We start from the raw sequence: 23600 nt of genomic DNA, 5'->3' as shown, positions 1-23600 counted from the left end.
ATAAATAATAAAAAGTAAAATCTTATCAAGTAATAACGCAAACAAATAGCCTCAATTTACTATCACCATAGTCTTCACTAATAAAGCAACAATGTCCTTATTCATGTTTATAAGATCTATGCGCACGACAGAAGGCATCTCGCCGCAAACATACGTTAAGTCACCTTCGTGATTGATACCGAGTTGTCCGCGTCGACGGAACGCCCGTAATTTAATTGTGTCCATCTTTATCATACATTACTTGTTTTTTTTTTAAATTTTGTGTCGTACACACTGGTACACCAGGTACTTAGTCTGTTATTGATTACTCTGATTATTTTATTGTGTCACTGAATATTGTTTGATTTGTAATCAAAATAAACAGATCCGACGCCACTTAGAAATAGGAAATTGTGTTGGCTACGTCATTTGTGCATCCCACCCAGTGGCGTATTTAGAAATTTATAATGGTGGTGGGGTGCACAAAAAATATTTCTCAATAAGGCACCAAAAATGAATTTTTTTTTTTGTAAACATATTTTAGATTTTTTTGACAAAAAAATCTGTTATTTGTTTTGAATCCATTTTTATTAATAAAAATATTTCTTTCTATACAGAGTGTATCTCTGCGTAATAAACACTTCAAAAATAGGTGATCATATTAACGGGACAATTGTGCGGGCATCAAATTTTGCTCCACAAGACAACTATATCGACTAACATTTCTTAAACTCATGTTATTATCGATAACCAAAAAATAACTTTTTCTGATGTTATACATTATGACATTGCATGATAAAATATTTACATGACTCAGTTAATGGAAGGGGTATATGCCCCTGTGCCCCCCTCTAAATATGCCACTGATTTCACCCTATCATACGATGTTTATACATGCAATATACAGTACATATAGATACAATATACTATGTGTATTCGATACATAGAATTACTTAAAAGACTTAATATACAATAAAAATTTCAAATTTGAAAATAATCAAAAAATATTCTTCATTTTCAATTTTAGAGAAAATTTAAAATTATTGAATGAATAATTTTAAATAAATATATGATATAAAATAATACTTTATTAGTTATACATATTATGTGCAACTTACTGAGGTACAGATAGTGTAAATGCGGTTTTCTTTATAACTTTATGAAAATTGAAAAAAAAATGTATTGTAGTAAGATTTAAACTAAAGGTTGGCAATATAGCAGTCCTCTTTTTCTTTTGTGTAAATCCTTGACTACTCAAAAAAACTAAATAAAAAATTACTATTTTATACGTATTTGTTGTATTAGTGCATTCTATTATTCATCAATATAAAATCTAAAACTTTTACTAAACGAATAAATGAATGATTTCTAAAAACATCAAATAAGTACAAAAAATGCATTAAATTGCATTTATAGTAAGCTATTAAAAACTAAAAAATATTTTAAATCTCTTGAATTTATACATCATTCTACCAATTTGAAAATATTTAACAATATTAGACATCCATAACTGTGTAAAATTATATGATCAAATTTTGGTCATTATTTTTCTGCGGTATTTTTTCAACAACCGTTATAAATTTATGTTACCATGTACACATTTTATCAGTAAAACATTTTTAATTCTTCCAATCATGGATTGTTTTTGCTTTAAATATAAATAGGTTTAAAATTAAAACTTATTTTTGAGGTTGTTGTAAAAGCATCGACACACATTGAGTACACATCACACTGTTTACACTAACATGANATTATAAATTTATGTTACCATGTACACATTTTATCAGTAAAACATTTTTAATTCTTCCAATCATGGATTATTTTTGCTTTAAATATAAATAGGTTTAAAATTAAAATTAAAACTTATTTTTGAGGTTGTTGTAAAAGCATCGACACACATTGAGTACACATCACACTGTTTACACTAACATGAATTAAACTGATAACATAATGATAAAGTCAAGATATTAATGTAGAGAATGCCGATAAATAGTAAAACATTAAACGTAAATTTAATTTAAGTTTTAATCTGCTATTTTGTTTCATTGATAAAACTTTTATTTTGACTAATAAATATGCATGAATTCGGTTATTCTGATCGTCAACGATTATAAGCATTATTTCAAAATTGTTTTGGTTGTTTTTTAAATAATACGGAGCTATGGCAAACCACTATGATGTACCAAATTGGTAAGAAAAGTAATCAGTGGCTTAATATCTTAGCGTGTCTTATATGTATACCTTTATTTAAAATGCAACAGTATATATCTCAATTTTTACAGATTTTCAGAATGATCAAAAATAAATTTGAATTATACATATTTTAATATAAGAGGTGATTTTATTATCATAACGTGCATTGAAACTATGAGTCTTACAAAAAATGCCTAAAACACTTATTATATCATTATTGATAGAAATAAAATGTTGTTAATTTTTAAACACTGTTGCACTTTAATCAATATTTATGTATAATTCTCAAAACCTTAATTAAAATTTTTATTACTGTTATACTTCGTATTAATAATTTAGAAATTAAAACAAATTTAAGTATATTATAAGATTCTTTTTCCATTTTTTCATGGAAAAAAACAATTGCTATTGTTATTAATCAAAATTTAATATTTTTATAGCTAACATATGACCTATGTTAATTAATGTCTCTAATCCAATACTATTAAATTTGAAAAATATATTTTGAATTAATAATTTCATATATACAGTAACAACACCCAAAAGCTGCCTTAAAATTTTTTCATGAGATGGATAACATTTTTATTAAATATTTGGTTTTACTATCTTCTCAATAGACCCAGTGTTGAAGGGGGTAAAACCAGGGAGCCTCGCTATATGTATAACAAAAAGATTAGCCTCGCAGAAAAAAAAATTATAAATAAAAGAATTTCTGGTAGTTTTATGTATTATTTATAAAATATATAGTGTGTCTATAAATTTAATATTAAAAACCAAACCTTTATATCAAATTTATAAAAAAAACTATGGTCCTTGTCTTATCATTTATAATATAATTTAATAAAAATAAAAATTTTTTATTATTTTAATTTAATAAAATTTTATAATACACAAAGATTGTGAAAATTGACCGAGCAAACAGTGAATGAGGAACAACTGCCCCCTTTTCCCCCTTAAGACGTCTATGACGACACCAATCATTAGCAGTTTACTAGTGTTTGACTATTTTTAGATTCAATATGTCATCCAACTAGTTTTTGTTAAAGCTCTTAAAAGTAGACTTTACTAAAACTGGTTAGTATATCAATGAATGTTGCCTTTACCCTAGTTTTTAACTTAAAGTCAATGTATCAAATTTAAACTCATTTTTGGTATTTTTAAAATCTTTGATTTATATTTGTATTATAGATTGAATATAGTTTATAATTGATAGTATCTTTATCTAAAATATTTTTTTAATTTATAGGGCTGGAAAGCCACCAGTAGGTCTTCATTTAGATGTATTGAAAGGCGATAAATTAATTCAAGTAAGTTTGTTTACATAGTCATCATAATCTTTTTTAAAAACATCGCTTCTTTTAGAAACTTATGCTAGACCAAAAAAAGTGTTACTTATTTGGAAGAAATGCTCAAATGTCTGACTTTTGTATTGATCATCAATCATGTTCAAGAGTACATGCTGCTTTTGTCTACCATAAACACTTGAATCGAGCTTTTTTAGTTGATCTAGGTTCTAGTAAGCTGTTCATAAAATACTTTAATATGGCATAAATTATAGTTCTTAATATTTATATGCATAGCTCATGGTACATACATTGGGAGTATAAGAATTGAAGCTCACAGGCCTACACAACTACCAATAAATAGTCAATTTCATTTTGGAGCTTCTACTCGAACGTATATAATACGAGAACGACCTCAATCTACATCTGCATTTGGTCCACGTCCTATAATGGATCAGTTGGAGAGAGAATCAGACAAATCTTCCAGTCTTCTGGGTTTACCAGAAACCGACTATGAATTAGATGTAAATATAGAAACTTTTATTAATATAAACAATTTTTTTTTTATATTTACTTGTATTAGAATTTAACTGAATTTAACACTGCACAAAATCGACGTATATCTATGCTTGGCATAACTGAAGACAATTTAAAAGGAAAACGGAAAAGAAATAGAGGTGTTCATTTTAATGAAGATGAACAAATAATTAATCCTGAAGATATTGACCCATCAGTAGGCCGTTTTAGGAATCTAGTTCGAACTACTGTTATACCTAATAAAGTAATAAATAGATAAATATAATATTGCATAACTTAAAATATTAAGAATAAATTAAAAATATTATTTCACTAAATTAACATTTGTATATTATTTCAGAAATTCAAAGACACTATGGGTTTTGCAGTTGATCACAATAATAGCAATAACCAAAATAAAAATTTTATGAAACATATGGTACCTGGTGGGCATCTAGGTGATTCACTTTATGGGGATTTACCAGGTAAAAATAAAAATTCATATTTCATCAAAGAAGATGAATTTTAATCTTCTATTTTATTAAAAATATTTTTTTTAGGTGAAAATGAGGAAAAGCAGTCGGGATTTTTAACATCAATAGGAAACCGTTTAGGTATGAATCTACCAAATCCTGCTCCAGAGGTTGATCTAGATCCTAATATAGAGGAAGTAGTAGTACCTAAACCAATAGTTACTGAAAAGGTAGAACTAGTTTCTACAGAACCTAAAAAGAAAAAATATGCCAAAGAAGCATGGCCTGGAAAGAAAAGTGCTCCAGCTTTACTTGTTTAATGAATGTCTATTTTATTTCTGTATTAATCATACATATTTTAATATTTGTTTTTATATTATTAAATAATATAAAAACAGAATTTTACTCAAAATTGTTATCAATTTAAAACATTGATATTCAAAATTATCAATTATTTCTAAAGGTCAATCAATAATATTCTGACTGGAATCATTTTTGTATTGTATTCATTTGACTGAAGTTAGTTTGATATTTATGAAACACTTTAAGTTAATTTTTTTTTTTATTCATTAAATAAATATAATTGTATATAGATTAAGATGTTTGAATGAATTACTAATTTCAATTATATTTTTTTTTCTGCAAATGTACTACACAGCATTCAACTTATAAATAAAATTAATTTTTTACTCATTTAATGTTTGTATTTTGCCCATATTTAATAATTGTTAGCAGAAAATATGTTACATTTAATTCTTTTTTTTTTTAAGTTAAAATTTTATAAAAAAAAATTGTATAAATGTTAAGAATCTTAAAACTTGGAACATATTTTTGGTTATTTGTGTGGAATATCTCAGTACTATGTTTATTTTAAAGTATTACACAGAATATAATAATAAAAATATACAAATGTGAATGTTTTTAGTGAATTTTTCATTAATGAATTATTTTGTATTATAAACAAATTTGTTAATGTTACATATAACATGTCTTACCGAAGTAAAAGACACAAAAACTTAGTTGTATGACATTTAATGGTATTATTTTTATAACAACACATTTTAGTATGAAATCAGTAATTATTAAAACAGAGAATATAAAAACAGTTCTTGTTAGAAGTCTTAACAAGAATAAATGCAATAATAGTTATACAGTGTTATATTTAATTAACATAAAACTACTAACTACAAGTTATCATGGAAGACTTTCACATTGACTAGAATTACTAAGTAATAAATATGATATCAATTAAACTTAATATACTAGCTTATCATTATATTACTTAAAGAGCTAAATATTATTATTAAATTACTTTAAAATTATATAATCTGTTCTAAAAGTATTTTGAAATTTTAATTTATATAATTTACCTCATATTAAATTTTGAACAAAAAAATAATAGACAATTTAAATTTATTAATAATTTTACATAAAATAATATGACATTCCTGAATTATCATTTTGTCATATCATTAATTCATATCATATAATAATTTATATTTAGTATAAGTTTTAGGAACACATTAACAACACTATTTTTGCTAATTAAAATCCGTATTCAGTCACAGGATTGAATATGGATTAAAAAACATTAGAGGTAAATAATATTACAAATTCATTAAATTGATAATTTCTTGAGAACAAATACCAAAAATGGAAGACAATGAAGTACTTAATTATTAATAATCACGTCATAATGGAAGACATTAGTATTTTCAATTTAAACATTAATTTTCTACTTAAGTTAAAAACGGTTATAACATTTTTATGTTGTACTTATACACCAGATTAATGTGTTTTAAGTATACATATTTGTACATAAATAATGCAAAACAATAAGATATATAATTTAACAAATATTATTAAGTAATAATTATAAATTGTTATTAAAATGAATAACATAACTTTCGTAATTTATGTGCGAGTTGTAATCTACACGAGGAAGACATTAATGTTGTTAGAGTTTATCACAATTTGAATTACAAATAATCAATTTTCTGGAAGACATAAATGGTAGTTAAGTATATTTAATTATAACATAAATTACTAAAACAATCGACTCAGTTATTTCATTGATTTTAAAATATACTTTAAAATCCATGTTTTTTGTCGCATAACAAACAATTAAATCCTATTTATAATCATATTTATTGTTATCTTAATTTATTACATTTTCATGTATAAAAAATGCAAAAATCTATACATTTAACTCCAATTTGCTAAATAACATAATTTAAGTGTTAAAATTACAATATTTGCAAAATAGCATGATAAATTAGTATTATTTCAATAAAGTTCATGATTTTGTTGTCACATTGGTTTTTATATTCAAAAAGTAATAATCGAAACAGGAAAATTGTCAACATTTGAAATGGAAAAATGAAAAAATTACGTGTATTTAAACGATTTCTGGAGAATTTTTCAACAGAAAGTGTAATATACAGAATCTTTTTGTCAGATAATGAAAATTAACATCTATTGTTATAAGAAAAACTGATATCATTAGTGGCGCCGATCCCTATATACACGTATAAGACGGGTGATATAAAGAGGGCATGCTTATCCTAATGAAAGTCTGTAATTTCATGAAAAAGATACCTAAATATTAAGTAATAATAAAAAAATAATAAGGAGGTGGTCGTGTCTCTGTAAATTTTTTTTTATTATGTAATACATATAAAATTAGACATAGCGTCACTGAGTATCATCGAACTAGTGATTTATGTCATGTAATAGCTGAATATATAATGCATGAATAATAATATAATGTAATTGAAAATATGAGTAAATAATTAAAAATAGTGCTAATCAATTTATTAAAACACTGGGTCGCCAAAACACCGAAAAATTTTGTTTAAGGCGTTTTAAATAAATTAGTTATTGAACAATTATGTTATTTTTCATTACCCACAAACATGACAATCACTATACTTGACGTGTTGCTTTTTAGAAATAATTGGCCTTGTAATAAACTAAAAAATTATTATTTTTTATTTTAAATGTACTGTACTCAATATCAGTCTTAGTTTCGAAAAATTCGAAATTTCCGAATCTTATAAAATATTAACTTTGCGTTTTAAACTTATTACGTCTTATTAGATTTTACTTAATCAATATTTTAATTAATTGTACAATTTTATGCTTAAGTTCAACGAATAGTTATTGAAATAGTACAACACAAATATTGTGCGCTTGATAAATAATTTTGATTTGAAATTTAGGCGTTACTATATTTTCTTTTTTTGTTAGCTAACTATGATATTAAAACTGTTAAAATATTTTTAGCTAAAAATTAATCATTTCTTTCATCTCTGTAATGATTTTTTTATCTTTCGATTTATAACTACAGTCGGTAAAATATTTAAAAAAAACGACGATCACAAATAAGTAAACTTTAGAGGTAAATTAAAACGGTAATCCAATTTGGAATGCTTTTACCATAGCGGAACCGGAATCGTAAACGCCAATGACGCCAAATAGGCACCCTAAGAAAATAACAAAGCAGTCAAACATAATCGTTCGCCATTCTAAAGAATCGCCTTTGAGTTTTAGATGAAAGTAACAAGGCCAGATGAAAGACAACATTGTGCCGGTGAAACTACCGATAAACCCCATGAGTATGGCAAAATGTGGTATAGAAATGGCCATGAAAACAGTACCTAATATAATGGCCACGCGAAACGCCAGACCCCAGACTTTTAGCTCACCGTCCAAGTGCCAAATGCTTGGAAACTGCGTGGTCGGTGGACCCTTGAAAAACGACTTTTCCAATATATCACAAGCCGCATAATACGGTAAAGGGTACGACAGAAGTGCCTTGACCACTAAGAACACGTTTACCAAGCCCTTGAACGACGGCGACTGTAAGTTGTTGGTAATCACTTGCTGTGTATCGTTTTGGAACGTCAAGAAACAAATATAACCGAACAGTGACTTGAATATGGCAGCAGCTATATGACTCCAGTCCAACATCCAATCGAATTTGGACCGATCGATTAAGTTGCCTTCCAGCGTCGGCAAAAATATCTGCGACGTATAGCTGAAAACTATGACGCCCAACGATATTGGAAAGTTTTCCACGTCAATGGTCCATTTCACCTTGGACCAACCCCAATCGGGTAGTTCCAGTACACAGTAACCCAGTATGATGATATTAATCAGTATGTGAGACATTGTACACCAGAAGCTTAACAGTGAAACATGGTGCAGATGTTTGAGGAATCCAAGTGGTATCAACAACACCCCCGTGATCAACATCCAGCTACGAGTGTCGATCACGCCGTCGGGAAACGTGCCTTCCATCAGGTCGCCGCACACTACCACGTAAAGTATACATGTCATCAATAACTCGATCATTTGCGCCAAGTTCACAGCTCTACCTCCCCACACCGGACCAAAACACTCCCGAGCTATCGATACGTACGAGTCTCTTACCCGGACCCGTTGTCCAGTATTCAAGTCCAGTTCGTATAGACATTCCACTAGAATCTTACCAGTGTAACAGCAAATATATGCGATTCCGATCATGGCGGCTATAGCCCAATAACCTCCTCTCAGCACGGCAAAAGGCAGTGAAACGATGAACATTCCCTAAAAGAAAAAATCACATGATTTTTGATAATTCAAATTATATATATATTTTTTACTAATGTTATTAACAATTATTTATTGCGAGAAATATTGTTATGTGCACTATAATGATAATAATAGAGAACTGCTACATAACCAATTGTTTTTCAATTACTAATAAAATAACAATAAAAAGTTAATTTATAAAAATCCTTAAAGATACATTAGTATTTTCAAGTCAAAATAATTATTAACACTTTTAAAATAAAATATCCGATAATGCTTGATCTAAATTTTCTTAATTATGAACTCGGCATTTTCTTCTCTCGTCACTGTATAATACGACAAGTTTACTCGATTTCCAAACCCTTTCTTACTATTTTATGGTTAAAGTCTATATACGTTTCTTCCGTACACTAATACACAAAAATCTTGTTACAAAAACTTTAATTTTATAGTTGTGAGATTTTATACAGTTTAAAATGTTGATAGAAACACTGCTCTATCTATTCCAAATAATCTATTTAAAATATAAATGTATGCACAGAGAGTAAATTCTAAAAAAATTGAGGTCCTGTGTAGTTGAAACTAAATGACTTAGTAGGTTTATTAGTCTTGTGTAAATCATTTTCTTATGAATTTAAATGTTTGTTGATACTTAACTCTAAATAGTAATCAATAAATACGTATAATATACATAATATATCGGTTTTAAATATGCATTGTATATTTTCTATTAAAGTGCAGTGTGATATTTACAAATTAAAATCATGTGAAATTAACAATATGATTAATGAAGTGTTAAACGCTCATTTTCTTATAAAATATTAAGAATTTACAATGTATGTATGTATTAAAATTAAATAGTTTAAAAATCTACATTATATTAATACTAATAATTCAATTAAAAATTTTCAAAAAATCTACAATAATATTTTGAACGAATGTTTAAAAAATAAGTTCTTCGTCATTTATATGATTTTTTTGATACTAAAAGTCGCAATTATCTGATACAATGGATCATAAATAATTCTATTAATATTAATATAATTTTAAATCACTTCATTTAGAAATGATGCAACAAATGAACGGTTCAAAGGATTTTTTACAAAATTCATTGTATTACATTTATTACATAATTTTTAGCCAAACAATTTTTCTCTCGTATGAATTAAAAATTCTCAATAGTTTCTAGAAAATGAGTCCCTAACACTTTATTAATCACTCTGTTTATATTGTGCATAAACAACAGTGCCCAGTGAAAAGCGATGAAATCATTTTATAAATTTTCAAGCAAATTTATTAAACTCACTTATTAATTGTAACGACCACAAAAATTCTTAATAAAGACAAGTATACTACTTGTCAAATGACCTAAAAATATTAGTTCATTTTTAAAAAAATATATATAAATAAGTAATTTGATAAATGTTACATTCTAGCGGAAAGACACGTCACGTTGTCTCGTGATGTATCATTAAGGCTTTCATAAGTATAAAATAATGAGTAAAAGGTATAAATTTACAAAATCGTCTCCAGACATTTTAATAAAAGAATTTTGGACGATAACAAACTTCTAAAGCTAAAAATATAATAACGGTTTATACCTGTATGGCGTTAGTGACATTCCAGGCTGCTTGCCATTCGTCGATTTTGTGCCTACCGTGCCCGCCAAATTCGCCTCCGCCAGATGAATCCTCATCGAAGCTGCCGTCCATACTGAAAGTTTGAGGTGTTCTTTTGACTACTCCGTCGCCGGCAACGTCCAGACCCGGGTTGTCCACACCACCATAGGATGATAACTCCGCATTGCACGTAGTTCTGAACGGGTTAGTGTCCGGTTTGCCACCAGCTAGCCTACTCTTTTCAGCTGGTCCCGCATTATCTCCACTAGATTTTTCCTCTCCTGCTCCGCCTCGACGTTTTCTAATCGCCTCCAAGCATGGACTGTCGTCCGGTACGTACGCTCTAAAAGCTGCCCACATGACGTTCATGGCATTATTCAAAGGTGGCACGTAAAACCTTCCGAATTGAGCCATGGCCTTTGTTTTCTACGATGCAGTGATCAAAGCTTTTAGAGCGACGGAATCCTTACTTATTTTTGCTACGGCCACAGCTATTGAGTTTTGTCTAAGTTACACGATAAAAATAGATCACAGTCGTTTTATGGCATTGCAACTCGCCAATAGCACATCGCGTTTTGCGGGAATGGGTATTTATAGGACGGGTATTCGAAGGAAAAATCTCAAAGCTATGTAAATAAAAAACAAACAAAATTAACTTAAAAAATTTATCTCGTCGCTGACGCGAAATTGAAGTGATTAGAGAAAAGTGAGGGGAAGGTTCGACGGCGTGGATCGATGAAAAGCGGGCGACCCCACGACGTTTTAGTACTTGCCACCCTGCAATCTGGTGTCGGAGTTTTCATCTGGGGCGGTACGCCTGTAACATATTTACGGCAGCGGTTATTTGTGGAAAACAGCAGTGTTTGTACACCGCTAAGATAACCTTTAAAAAACTACAAGTGCAGTTTTTTTATTTTAACGGGTATTACAACGAGTGACAAGGCATGTGATAATAAAAATATCGTAATTGTGCAACAAAATTATCGTATAAAACTATAACAATTTAAAAAATCACATTTTTGTGAAACTAATAAAAAACACATTAAACCAATAAAATGTAAAGTTAATTTAACTTGATTAGGTAATTCGTTACATTTTTAGTTTTTAATTTAACTATTTCATAAGTTTCATAACGCATTATTCGGCTTAAAAAATCTAAAACACAAGACGTGTTTTAGATATTGTTTAAGACATTGTTTTAAGCTAAGACAGCTTAAAACAATGTAAAAATAAAATTTACATATTTAATTACTTAGTTTTTAATTTCAATGCGAAGCTGAGAAGGTATTAATTTCACTATGATGTATTTTTTGTGTGTGTCTTATGCCACTTTTTCTCAGTTCTCACTGGACCGATTTTGATGACCAATATGTCAAAAAAACACAAATTGTATCTAGTTGAAAATATTACCCTTGAAAATTGAAAAAATTTCACTCGTTTCCCATAAATGGAGGAAATTTCCAAGGAAATCACAATTTTTAAAATCCGTAAATTTTTTTATTTTCACTTTTTTTTCTTAAAACAACAAATCAACTTAATTTTCTTTTATATTAAAACTTTAAATATTTTCCTTTCATTTGATATCATTTTTTTGAAAATCTAACAGTTAACCTGCTCACAGGAGAGAATTTAAAATAGCAACTTTTTACAATAACTAGCTTTTTCAACTTAACTTTTGAAAATGTTTCGGAAATACTGAGTCTTTTATACATATATAAAATTAAAGCTTATGTCATGTACTATAAAATGAAAAAAAAAATTGTCCCGACACCTTATCTTCTACGTGCAAACGGCTGCCGTAGTTAAAAAAATGCTATTTTTGTTAAAATTATATTTTCGATTTTAAATTTTCAACTTTAAATTGCTATAACTTTTTGAATAATGTATGTATCAACAGAAATTTTTTTTTTCTAAATACATTATATATTTATTTCATTTAACTTACCTTTTTTTTAAATTGGACAATATCCCTTTATACAGAGTGCGTTAAAAACTTAAAACATACGTATAAAAAGTAGAACTTTTTTAACTTAAAACTTAACTTTAAAACTTGAATTAGTTTAAATTGCCAATATTATTAATCTACAAAAGCGATGAACAGATTGAAAACAATAAAAATTACATAATATGTAATTAAAAAATTATATATTATATTTTTGAATCTAGAATTACTAATCTGGATATATCTAAGAAAATAGAAGTTGATGTTGCTTTTGTAATTATCCACCAATTTCTTAAAATTAAACACAATAGATTTGCATCGAAGCGTTTTTTATGGTAGTGATTTTAATCACTGTCAGATATCATTATACTTGGCCCAATTATGCCACGTCCCCACTGTACCGCGACCCCTCTGTGATGGGTTTTTTGTATAAAACAAAGAACCATTATTGTTAAAAAAATTAAATATCTTTAAAGATATTTCATGAAAAGAAGTTAAGGAATCACATTGTATTACGGGGTAGTTTGGAGGGTTAAAAGCTCTCCTCTGAAAAATTCTTAGGGATGAATCTCAATATTAAAAATATTATTCGATCTTTACATCTAATTATAGTATAGTCAGTGGTTTAAATGGGAAAAACTAAGAGGGAGGACTATAGTTCCTAAAAAATGAGGAGCCACGCCAAATGTCTCCTCTCGAAGGCTAAAAATGATATTGAGAATAATAAGCTAATATACTTACTTAGTAAAAAAAATTATCTCAATAAAGGAATAGATTAGTACCAAACTATAATTTTTTATATTTCATTAAAATCAATTAGAAATGAATATTATACAAAACATCACAAAATCCGTATGAAAACTTTAACTTATTATGAAAATAAATGCAAAACAGTCTTTTTAAATTTTAAATATTATACTACAACAGAAACAAGTTAAGAAAAAAATACTAACATTTACCAATTTAGGTAGGTATCTACATATAAAAATATGAAATGACAAACATAGTAATATAATTTATAAAGTATTCAACAAACTAAAAATATATCAGCAACCGTGGTAGAATCTATTATTATAATACATTTTTATATCACCTTAAATTATTATTTCTATCTCTTTATAACCTTTAATATAATAAATCTTTTAGTGTCATGTGTAGTCATAAATTAATTACACAGTTTTTTAAGTTTATATTAAAGAATTAATTAATTAAACTTTTGAATAATTTAAAAACAAACAAATTGCAACAATTACGTCATGGTCGACTGAACGTCAGATACTTATATTACCACAATCGTATCATAAAATTCTAACCATTTCATTATTTAAATTTTTCTATAATTATTATTTATTTTTATTTTTTAAATTTAACCATTCGAATAATTTAAATTTTAATTAATTAACTTTTAAAAAGACTTACTGAGAGATCTTCTTATCATCTAATTAACAAACTTAAAAATGCATTGCCATGTATACAATGTCAAACCAAATAATAGTTACATTGAATCCAGCGGCGCAACCAGAGAATAATTTCAGGGAGGGTAGGGAGGTTATTAAATTTTTTTTGCTCGACAAAACATTTTTACTCTGCATCGAATTCTAATTTCGAAGAAAATTCTAATAAGTAAAAAACAAAAGATTATAGTAACTAGAAATTTCAAACAACGCTAATTGTTGAGGGGATCAACTCCCTGATTACATCACTGATTAAACAAAAAATGCNACTCCCTGATTACAACACTGATTAAACAAAAAATGCCGACGCAAAGGCAGAGCATATTAATGACGTAAATTGTTTTGGGAGGGATGTGCATAGAAAAATGTTCTATACCACATCCAAATGAAAAAAAAATTGTATATTCTCACGTAACAATTTTTACTTGGAGAATCTGTGCAACCCACTCAACCTAACTCAACCGACTACCTACTGGCACAGAGCCCTATAAAGACAGAGCACCGGTATTGACAAATAAACATAACTTTAATTTGTGAAAAATAACACTAAAGTTAAAATGTCATTTTTCGTATGGTTATTATTTGTACATTACGATTTTTCATAATGACGATAAATATACATATAGATATAGATATTTATATTTTAATCTAATAATTTTCTAATTTTTAAAAGCAAATCAATGTAAAATTATAAAAATTCAAAGGTATGTTTTAAATTTAATTCAAATTATAAAACGCAAAATTAATAAACATGAAACACTATTTTTACTTCAAATTTAGACACTGCTAATAAGATATAGAATATTAAAAACTTTTAGTAATTAATATCTTTAGAGATCTATTTGTTGTAGGACCCATAAAAACTACTTAAAAGTTATATGCTAGGACGACTTTGTAACATTTTATGAGGAATATATTTTTTGGTATTTCAGTCATATATTATTACTAATATAATAACAATTAATTTATTAGTACAAAACATTATTTCTCTTTATTAAAATTGAAAAATTGATAATTTAATAACTAAAAATAATATCACGTAGTAATGATCATGAGAAGTTTGTAAAATTACATTATACAACTTTCAAGTAAAATTAATAAAAAAAAAAAAAATAATTCAAATAAAATTTATAATATTTTATAAAACAATTAAGTTTTAATTAACAATAACAGTAAACTATTAAAATAAAAAATATAATGCTATACATTAAATAACTGGATCAGTTACACAATTTTTATACTTAGAAATAATGTGATATTTAAGCAACCTTTGTTTGTTAATTGCTGAATTTTGAAATTGATAAAAACAACAAATATTTGATAGCAAACTTTCATTTAATGCTAGTGATGGAAACTTTTGTATAGCATCTTCTAACAAAGCTATTGCATTATTTAATTGACCTTCATAAAACAAACATGTCGCCATGTTGTTCAAGACCTAAAATAAAAAATAATTTAATTTAATGATTGAATGTTATTTTTATATACAAACAGTAATTTGCATTTTATTATAATTAAAAAGTTGAAAGAATTTTCAAATGGATAATTTTCTAAATTTATAAAATATATTTCTTTCAATAAATACATAAATTTCTTGCATTTTAAGTATTACTTTAAACTAGAATACAAACAAATAAATTTCAATGTATTCGGCAACTTTGGTTTTCTTGTCTTTTTAATATAAGCAATAATTTTTTAGAGAGGACGTTTCACATATAAATATAATCATAATAATAATAATATATTCATTTATTTTTACCATAACTTGATTACAATTTAAGTTATAGGCATTTTCAAAATGTTTATAAGCATCTTTGTAATTATTTTGAGCAATTGATAGAAGTGCAGCATCAATTAGTTCTCTGTAGTCTGGTTTTGTTTCACCAGATGTACCACTAAAATATTTAGTTAAATGTTTTTATTTTTAAAAATCAATCGTATATTTTGTTTTAAATAATAATAATAAGCTATCTGCCATTTACATGGTTTGATTTTTAAGCCGTGATGATTGAAGAAAAAAACTATGAGCTTTAAGATCACCAACTTGTAAGCAAATTCTACCCATAGCAGATAAAAGGGCTCTATTGTGAGTCACTGTGTACTTAAGTCTTGGCTTTTCAATGAGATCTTTTAATAACTGTATTGCTAATTTATAATCCTAAATAAAAAATCATTAATCTATATTAATAATAAATTATTAATAATTTATTTTATGTACATAATATGTTTATCATCTACTTTCTGATTTAAAGCACAATTAATAATAGAATGAATAACCCTAGATTCTCTTGAAAACCATAAAAGTTTAGAAGTATTTCTGTCTTGAGGTGTTAATTCTAGATTTCGACCATCTTCAGTTAATCCATTATTTAAATTTTTTATAATCTAAAATGAAATATCTCAATAAAACTTCATACCAAAAATCTTGTTTTAATTTATTATTTATTTCATACTTTTCTAATAGATGCGAGTACTTCAAATAACTTTTTATAAACATTTGTAGTAGATGTATATTGTGGTAACTCAGCCAAAATTAATCTTAAGCTAAATGGCACTAAAGTTCCAAATTTGTTACTATACAGATCTTTATACCATTGCATATAAAGATCGGGTCTATCTAAATCATCCCAGGCTATTGCTTCTTTGCTCGCAATTTTCCAAGCACAGGTTTTAACTAATAAAGAAAATCTTGTTAGCCATAACTGAAACAATACAAATATTTTATATACTTAATAAAATAAAATCACTAATATTTTACCTGCAATGAATATTTTGTGTGTTTACTTGGATAACCCATTTGCCCTGGACCTTGACCATACATAGCTAAAAGTCTAGTAGTCAAATTTAATGCTTCAGCATAATTACCATCTTCAATCAATATTTTTAGACCACGATCATCCTGTGAGACTTCTTCAATAGTTTTACTCTTAAAAGGAGCAGCTTCAATTTTACCAAGATATGATACAAGACCTTCATAAGTTTTATTAGCCTAATAAAATATTTAAACAGCTTCATTCAAGTATACAATTATTTAAAAATATATTGAATATATTAAAATATATTATTATAATTATTATTATATGTACTTTAATATATTAAAATACATATAATATATTTTTTCAATACATTGAAAAATCCCTGAATAAATAGTTTAGCTATTTTCCTTGTTTATAATGATTAATGTACATAATTGATAGTAAATTAAGACAAAACATTATTATAATTGAAATAATAAATTTTATCATCATATTAATCTCCAAGCTCATAAGTTTATCCTGTTATAACTTTTTATTGAGCCATTTGAGTTCATTAAAGAACAAAGTTCATATTTAAATAAAGTAATAACCCAAAAAGAAATTTATGAAAGGCATAAATTTCTTAAGACTTCCTTTTTACACCACAAGTTAAATATATTGATAGTTTTAAATTTAACTTAAAAATGTTCATTTGTACATAATTTTTTCAGAATTTAAAATAAAAGTTACATATGCATAAATTAATGAACTCTGTTAGTACTTTATTAATTAAAGGAAATTTCTTCAATTTATTTTCAAAAATTGAACTTATTTTTTTAAGTTAAAAATACTTAATAATATTTACAAAGTTAACATTTTCAACTCCAGGCATAGTAAACACATCCCTAGGTAATGTATGGCTTATATGAGAACCTTTTTCAAGAATACTTTTTGTTTTAGCTGATGGTATCCATGCATACCGTCTCCGTTCATCTTCTACAGGATTAATAGATATTTCAAAATCATGAACAAATATATTCTCTAAGTCCACTTCAACATTTTCTAACATGACAAATGATGCTATTAGGCATAATAAAAACATGATCAACAATATGTTGTTAACAAATAAAGAATATTTAATCTAAAACCAGTATCTAACCATCTTTTATATCAAAACTAGGATTGACACTTTGACTATTGTCTGGTGATTTAATAATATCAAATATATCTGTCTTTTTATTAGTATTTATTTGTTGAAAAATACGACAAACTGTGGGTTCTTCTCGTTTTACTTCTGTTATTGCATGTGATGAAATTTGATCAAATAAATCAGATGAAGGTGACGGATCTTTAAAATACTCGTTTATAGCTGGTCGCAATTCTGGTGTTTTACGATCCATTCTCTACAATAATTTCACAAAATAAAATAGATACTGTTCTTTAGTGGAAACAGTAATTTTTCAGAAAAATGTTTAAAAAATTTCATCAAAACGTTATCACTGTATTTTATCAGACATAAAATCCTTATGGCTTATATTTGATTTTTATGTGAAACAGCTGACAAAATCCCGTTACTTTTATTTTTAATAATAATAAATTATGTGTATATATACATAACACAAGTAAACACAAACATGTTTTTATCAATCAAGTGGTTTATTTTTTTCTGGTTATATTTTTTTAATATGTAGTGTTTTTTATTGTGTATATGTGGACAAAAATGTAAGCTCTTGTGATTAAAGTACAAAATATTGTTATTCTAATTTTTTTTCATAACTTATTTCTCACATCACTCAATGAAATCGATTGGTTTAGTTAATTTTTTTGTTAAATTATTATTTGTAAATATTAATATCAACTATATTTCATTTTAAAATATTATTAACATATTATCACATTCTTTGGCTTATTTAATTATGTCATATTGTATCAACTCTAATATTATGGAGCTAGGTGTAATGCCATCACAGTTTCTTAATGTAATTATTGGTGAAAATCAAACAACTTCAAATTCTACTAAAAAAGTTCACCCAGATATGATTATAAAATCGGTTTCAAAATCAATGAAAAGAACTTTAGAATCGGAAACTACAATCATTCCAATCTATTCAAATTCTAAGTAAGATTGCAATTTAAATATAACCATAATCAATAAATTATTGTATTTTATATTAGACAAGCAAAATTGATTAATGTTAGTTCAGTTCATGAAGAACATGATGCAACAAATGATTTTCCAATTAAATTGCCTGCAACTTTACTAGCTGAATGCACAGTTGAAATATCAAATATGCCTAATAAAAGTATGAGGTAGGTGAAATAAAATAATTTTTCTTATAGTTCATATTTTAATATTAATATAGTAGAGCTTAGTATGAGTTCTATTGTATATATTTTTTTAGTACAACTGACTAAGAACCTTAATTCCTATTGTTATTTACTTTTTTTTTAGTTAACATTATAATGTGTTTTATATGGTTTAAGTTGGTAATGAAAGTAATTAATTAAAAATTGTAAACAATCATTTTGCAAGTTATTATAATTTTTCCTTGAATTACTCCATTTTTCCTAAGTAAACCAATTACATAGTACTTTGAATATATTTTTTAGTTTCAATAAATATAAAAACATAGTCATGTGTAAATTCTTGATTTAAAAAATTGGTTAAAATTTTTTTATATTTAATAAATATCATGGAGAAAAATTTAATATTCTATTATTAATCATATATTTTTTTTATTTATTTATAGTATGATCTCTTTATAAAATAATTTTAATGAAAATAAAAATATTAAATTTAGTTAAATTTAGTTGAAGTAATAATTTTATTTAAATATATTTATGAAAAAATTAGAATTTGTGTACTGTGCTTAACAATTATAAGTTTTAGTTTAGTAATTGTTAAAAAATTGATTAGTTTACATTTAGTTTAAGTATAATAAAGTTAAAAATTAAAAATATATTTCAAACAAAATTAGCCAGTGATAAATTCTTATTATAATTATGGTATAATATAAATTTATCTTTGTAGAAAGTTAATATTTTCTAACTGATTCAACAAAAATTAAACAATTAAAAGATTTTACATTAATAATTATAAAATGTTATATAAGTTACAGTTCTTTGTTGAGTTGCTAACTTAAAAGTTCACAAATATATATATTTAAATAAATCAAAATGGCAATGAAATTATTAAAAAATTTATTTAAAAATGTGTCACTTATTTAATGTAATTTGAGATATTATTTAAAATAGCTAATGACTGTTAAAAATAAAATTTTAAGTTTTTTTTACTGTAATAAGACACTCAATGATGTTAAAAAAATATCCTGTGTAACATACAAAAACATTTTCCTACCTTTATAGATGTATTTTTCATATATTTTATATATGGATGTTTTATATAGAAAAGATACAAGACACTTTTTGACTTTTTTTTTTTTATTTGTGGAAATTGTGAGTAATTTTATGCCTCATCTACTGATGTCATTGTCATTATCGTATGTAGTTTTTCCAAAAATATATTACTATTTAAATTTGATTTGTTATATATAATAATGAGTCAAAATTATTTATTTATTTTGTATCTCCTGTTAACTAATGAATAGTGAGTTATGTCCTTTTTCGTTTAAAATGTTCATACATAAATATGTTTTAATTATGACAACATATAATTTAATATGACTAGGTTTGGTTCAAATTAATTTATATTCATTCTAATGTTAAAATTTTTTTTTACATTTAGGCAACTGGCAGATGAAGAATTTATTGCTACAGTTCATAGTCCAATACTTCAAAGAAAAACTGATGGATTAGTAAGTCACAAAAAAATGCATTAGTATTAAATTTAAAATTTTATTCATCTTTTTATATTTTCAAATTAGCTGAAAATTTCAGAAAAAGAATTGTCAGATGTTCATGATATGATAACCCGTGTCGAAGCTGTTTACTCAGATGATGAAGATTCATCAAAATTTGTAGATTCTAGAGATGAAACTCAACAATCTGACAACACATTTCCATTTTCTTGTGAATATTGTCCAAATAAGTTCAGTAATAGAGGTGCTCTTTGGCAGCATACAGTTGCAACACATTCTATTGAAAAAACATGTGAATGTAATTTATGTGGAAGAAAGTTTTATCGCAATTGTAGTCTAGCATTACACATGAAAAGTCATTCAGATGAATATAACTGTGCATGTACTATTTGTGGTAGAGAATTTAACCGTTTTACATTATTACAACGTCATGCTAAACTTCATTCAGAAGTGGCTCATTTTAAATGTAGTGCTTGTAACCAATCGTTTGAAGATTTAAATACTCTTCAACTTCATGCTACAGAACATAAAGATAAATTAGCTTGTGATCAGTGTAAGGCTGTTTTTAGTACCAAAGAATCATTAGATGTACATACAGAAGCCATGCACGGTGATCATCAAGATGATATTATTCAGGTGAGAGTGCAAGGAGGAGAAAATACATATGCATGTCGTTTTTGTGGTAAAACTTATGGGGCAAAAGCTATTGTTAAAAAACATGAGCTTATACATACTGGTGAACGTTTGAAATGTGATGAATGTGGCATTGAATTTACACAAAAATCATCACTTATGCGTCATACTAAACGCATTCACCCGTCTGTTAACTGATTAATAGTATAATTACAAACCCATGGACCAATTTTAAACATATTTCATTTTTTCTCAACTGACAAAGGTAAAAAAATTATCAGTTGCTATAATCAACCAAAGTTCTAAGATAGTCAAATATTAGTTTTATACAGAAAACAGTAGCAATTACTTTCTTTATATTGTGAATAAAGTCTTGAAATTTTCATTACAATGACTGATGACCTGATAGGTCTCTTATTTCTTACTATTTAATTAAGTTTAAATACTTATCAATTAAAATATAATGTTACTCTATTTACTCTATAAGACTAAAAAACTGCCTATGCATGACAAATTATTTATAATTATGAGCATCAATTATGTTAAATCTACAAATACAAATTATATTTAGTTAAATGTTAATGTTATGATAGTTTATAAATTTATGATATGCAATTCTTTTTTTGATTTTGTTATTATCCAGAGTAAAACATAGCTGTGATATGTAAAGACAGGTGCTGGATACAAGTATATTTACATAAATATTGTGAATAATATACCAAAATCCATTTTTAATATATTGCAAGATATTTCTTAATATTTGTCCTTTCTGTGATAATTCTGAAAACTAAGACTTTTACAAATAATTTTACTCCATAATTTATTCATGTATGATGAATAATAAACAGTTCAAAATATTATAAGTATATTTAAGTATTCTTGATTATTTTAAAAGTATAGTTTTAAAAATTGCACTTGAACAAACTTTTAATAATAACTGAAAGTCTGTTAATGTACAATTTTCATTTAGTGGTTATTGATATTGATAAAATTAGTATTAACTCAACCCATCACTTACTTTTTATAATTAAAAAAGTAAATATATATATTTTTTTTTTGTGCGTTTATTAAATAAAAAGTAATGTAGTAATAAATTGTATTCTTTTAATTTTTAAATATCTCCATTATTTAATTAATTGTTATTATGAGAAAAGTGATATGTTTTAAACACACACATATATATATATATATATATTTTAAACATTTTATAGCTATTAATGTGTTACTGTATTGATTAATTATTTCATATACTAATTATATGACTGTATTGCTATTTAAAAGTTCTGAATGTATATTTCGTATAGTAATGATACAAATATTTAAACTAATAGAGTAAATTTGTTAATTTCCCATTATTATTAATTTATAGCTGTTAATTAGTTTTTATACATTTATACAGTGGATTTTTTTATTTTATTGTTTAATATTGGTCAATTACTTATGAATTTTCTTATATATTTAAATAACACATTTATTGTGTTTTATTTTAATTTATAATAGAGTTATTTATAATTATGCATTTTAGTTATTGCTAATTAATAATTCAATTAAAACTAATCCAATAATATTTATAAACAATATATAATTAAAAATATAGAGATTGCTTAATATGAGTTAACTCACTATATTTTTATATGTCAATTATATTTCTTTTTATGTAAGTAATGCACTTAAATAATGATAAAAGAGATCAAACATTTTTATAATTTATTGACTGAAAAATCTTTTGTTTCTATTTTTATATTCTAATGTAGAGTAATAATTGATTTTTAAGAATACCGAAATTTGAATATATTAAAAACTCATTTAAATGTTAGTACAAAATTATTTAATCAGATTGAATCATAATTTTATGAATAAAATATATTCAACTTATTATTACGATTTTTTTATTTAATTTTATTCTTATACAGAGTGTTCAGTAAGTAAGGAAAGAGGTATGTTGTTATAAACAATGAACACTATGTATTGATTATGATCATTCTAATCATTTTTTCCTTCTTTACAAAAGGAAATACCTACTTTTTTTATTTTTAAAGAAAAATTTATTTCAACTAATTACTAGTTTTAGTTTCAACTTACGAATGCATGACTACACATAAATAAATTCCACTGATTCATGCAATACTACGCTGAATATGCAATGTATTTGGTTTTCATGTGAAAACTAAAAAGTTTTATATATATGATTGAACTTTTTGATTATTTTGTCTCGGTTAAGAAGTCTTCTTCAATGTTTGATATGGGTAACATTTTGCATAGATCTTATATTTATCTTTTACAGACAAATCTAATATTTCTGAACATTTTAGCTTCGATGCGAAGCTGAGAAGGTATTGGTTTTACTAAGATGTATTTTTTTTTTTTTTTTTTTTTTTTT

General features: G+C 25.7%; 4 protein-coding genes across 4 annotated transcripts; 2 read left to right on the top strand and 2 right to left on the bottom strand.

Moving 5' to 3' along the window:
* The first annotated feature begins 1941 nt into the window (after positions 1–1941).
* On the top strand, positions 1942–5279 carry LOC126906917 (nuclear inhibitor of protein phosphatase 1). Its single transcript, XM_050687861.1, has 7 exons — positions 1942–2169; positions 3419–3479; positions 3535–3688; positions 3753–3979; positions 4039–4236; positions 4333–4456; positions 4532–5279. The coding sequence occupies exons 1-7, from the start codon at positions 2141–2143 to the stop codon at positions 4762–4764; spliced, it is 1026 nt and encodes a 341-aa protein (XP_050543818.1). The 5' UTR covers positions 1942–2140; the 3' UTR covers positions 4765–5279.
* A 448-nt stretch (positions 5280–5727) lies between these two features.
* LOC126906906 (vesicular inhibitory amino acid transporter) lies at positions 5728–11385 on the bottom strand. Its single transcript, XM_050687838.1, has 2 exons — positions 10621–11385; positions 5728–9034 (listed from the first exon to the last, which is right to left on the bottom strand). The coding sequence occupies exons 1-2, from the start codon at positions 11050–11052 to the stop codon at positions 7850–7852; spliced, it is 1617 nt and encodes a 538-aa protein (XP_050543795.1). The 5' UTR covers positions 11053–11385; the 3' UTR covers positions 5728–7849.
* Positions 11386–15182: 3797 nt separating this feature from the next.
* On the bottom strand, positions 15183–18283 carry LOC126906905 (trafficking protein particle complex subunit 12). Its single transcript, XM_050687837.1, has 8 exons — positions 17929–18283; positions 17635–17849; positions 16793–17023; positions 16488–16736; positions 16273–16419; positions 16017–16192; positions 15794–15929; positions 15183–15472 (listed from the first exon to the last, which is right to left on the bottom strand). The coding sequence occupies exons 1-8, from the start codon at positions 18167–18169 to the stop codon at positions 15242–15244; spliced, it is 1626 nt and encodes a 541-aa protein (XP_050543794.1). The 5' UTR covers positions 18170–18283; the 3' UTR covers positions 15183–15241.
* A 170-nt stretch (positions 18284–18453) lies between these two features.
* Positions 18454–21910, top strand: LOC126906914 (zinc finger protein 99-like). The gene is made up of 4 exons (XM_050687854.1): positions 18454–18888; positions 18945–19079; positions 20515–20584; positions 20654–21910. Exons 1-4 carry the CDS (start codon positions 18686–18688, stop codon positions 21416–21418), a joined length of 1173 nt encoding a protein of 390 aa, XP_050543811.1. The 5' UTR covers positions 18454–18685; the 3' UTR covers positions 21419–21910.
* Positions 21911–23600: the final 1690 nt, after the last annotated feature.

This window comes from Daktulosphaira vitifoliae, unplaced genomic scaffold (genome assembly GCF_025091365.1).
Source record: "Daktulosphaira vitifoliae isolate Bord-2020 unplaced genomic scaffold, ASM2509136v1 Scaffold_5, whole genome shotgun sequence".
Taxonomy (NCBI): Eukaryota; Metazoa; Arthropoda; class Insecta; order Hemiptera; family Phylloxeridae; genus Daktulosphaira; species Daktulosphaira vitifoliae.
Note: the sequence above shows the minus strand (reverse complement) of the source record. Positions and strands in the feature narration are given on the sequence as shown.

Bases quoted from the DNA above. Each gene is read 5' to 3' on its own strand.
- LOC126906914 (XM_050687854.1), top strand. From the start codon at position 18,686: ATGTCATATTGTATCAACTCTAATATTATGGAGCTAGGTGTAATGCCA. The intron at 18,889-18,944 runs GTAAGATTGCAA...ATTTTATATTAG, and splicing joins CCAATCTATTCAAATTCTAA to ACAAGCAAAATTGATTAATG. The intron at 19,080-20,514 runs GTAGGTGAAATA...TTTTACATTTAG, and splicing joins ATGCCTAATAAAAGTATGAG to GCAACTGGCAGATGAAGAAT.
- LOC126906905 (XM_050687837.1), bottom strand. From the start codon at position 18,169: ATGGATCGTAAAACACCAGAATTGCGACCAGCTATAAACGAGTATTTT. The intron at 17,024-17,634 runs GTAAATATTATT...ATATTTTATTAG, and splicing joins GAGTTGAAAATGTTAACTTT to GCTAATAAAACTTATGAAGG. The intron at 15,930-16,016 runs GTAAATGGCAGA...TAAATATTTTAG, and splicing joins CGGCTTAAAAATCAAACCAT to TGGTACATCTGGTGAAACAA.
- LOC126906917 (XM_050687861.1), top strand. From the start codon at position 2,141: ATGGCAAACCACTATGATGTACCAAATTG. The intron at 3,480-3,534 runs GTAAGTTTGTTT...CGCTTCTTTTAG, and splicing joins AAGGCGATAAATTAATTCAA to AAACTTATGCTAGACCAAAA. The intron at 3,689-3,752 runs GTAAGCTGTTCA...TTATATGCATAG, and splicing joins TTTAGTTGATCTAGGTTCTA to CTCATGGTACATACATTGGG.
- LOC126906906 (XM_050687838.1), bottom strand. From the start codon at position 11,052: ATGGCTCAATTCGGAAGGTTTTACGTGCCACCTTTGAATAATGCCATG. The intron at 9,035-10,620 runs GTATAAACCGTT...TTTTTCTTTTAG, and splicing joins ATGTCACTAACGCCATACAG to GGAATGTTCATCGTTTCACT.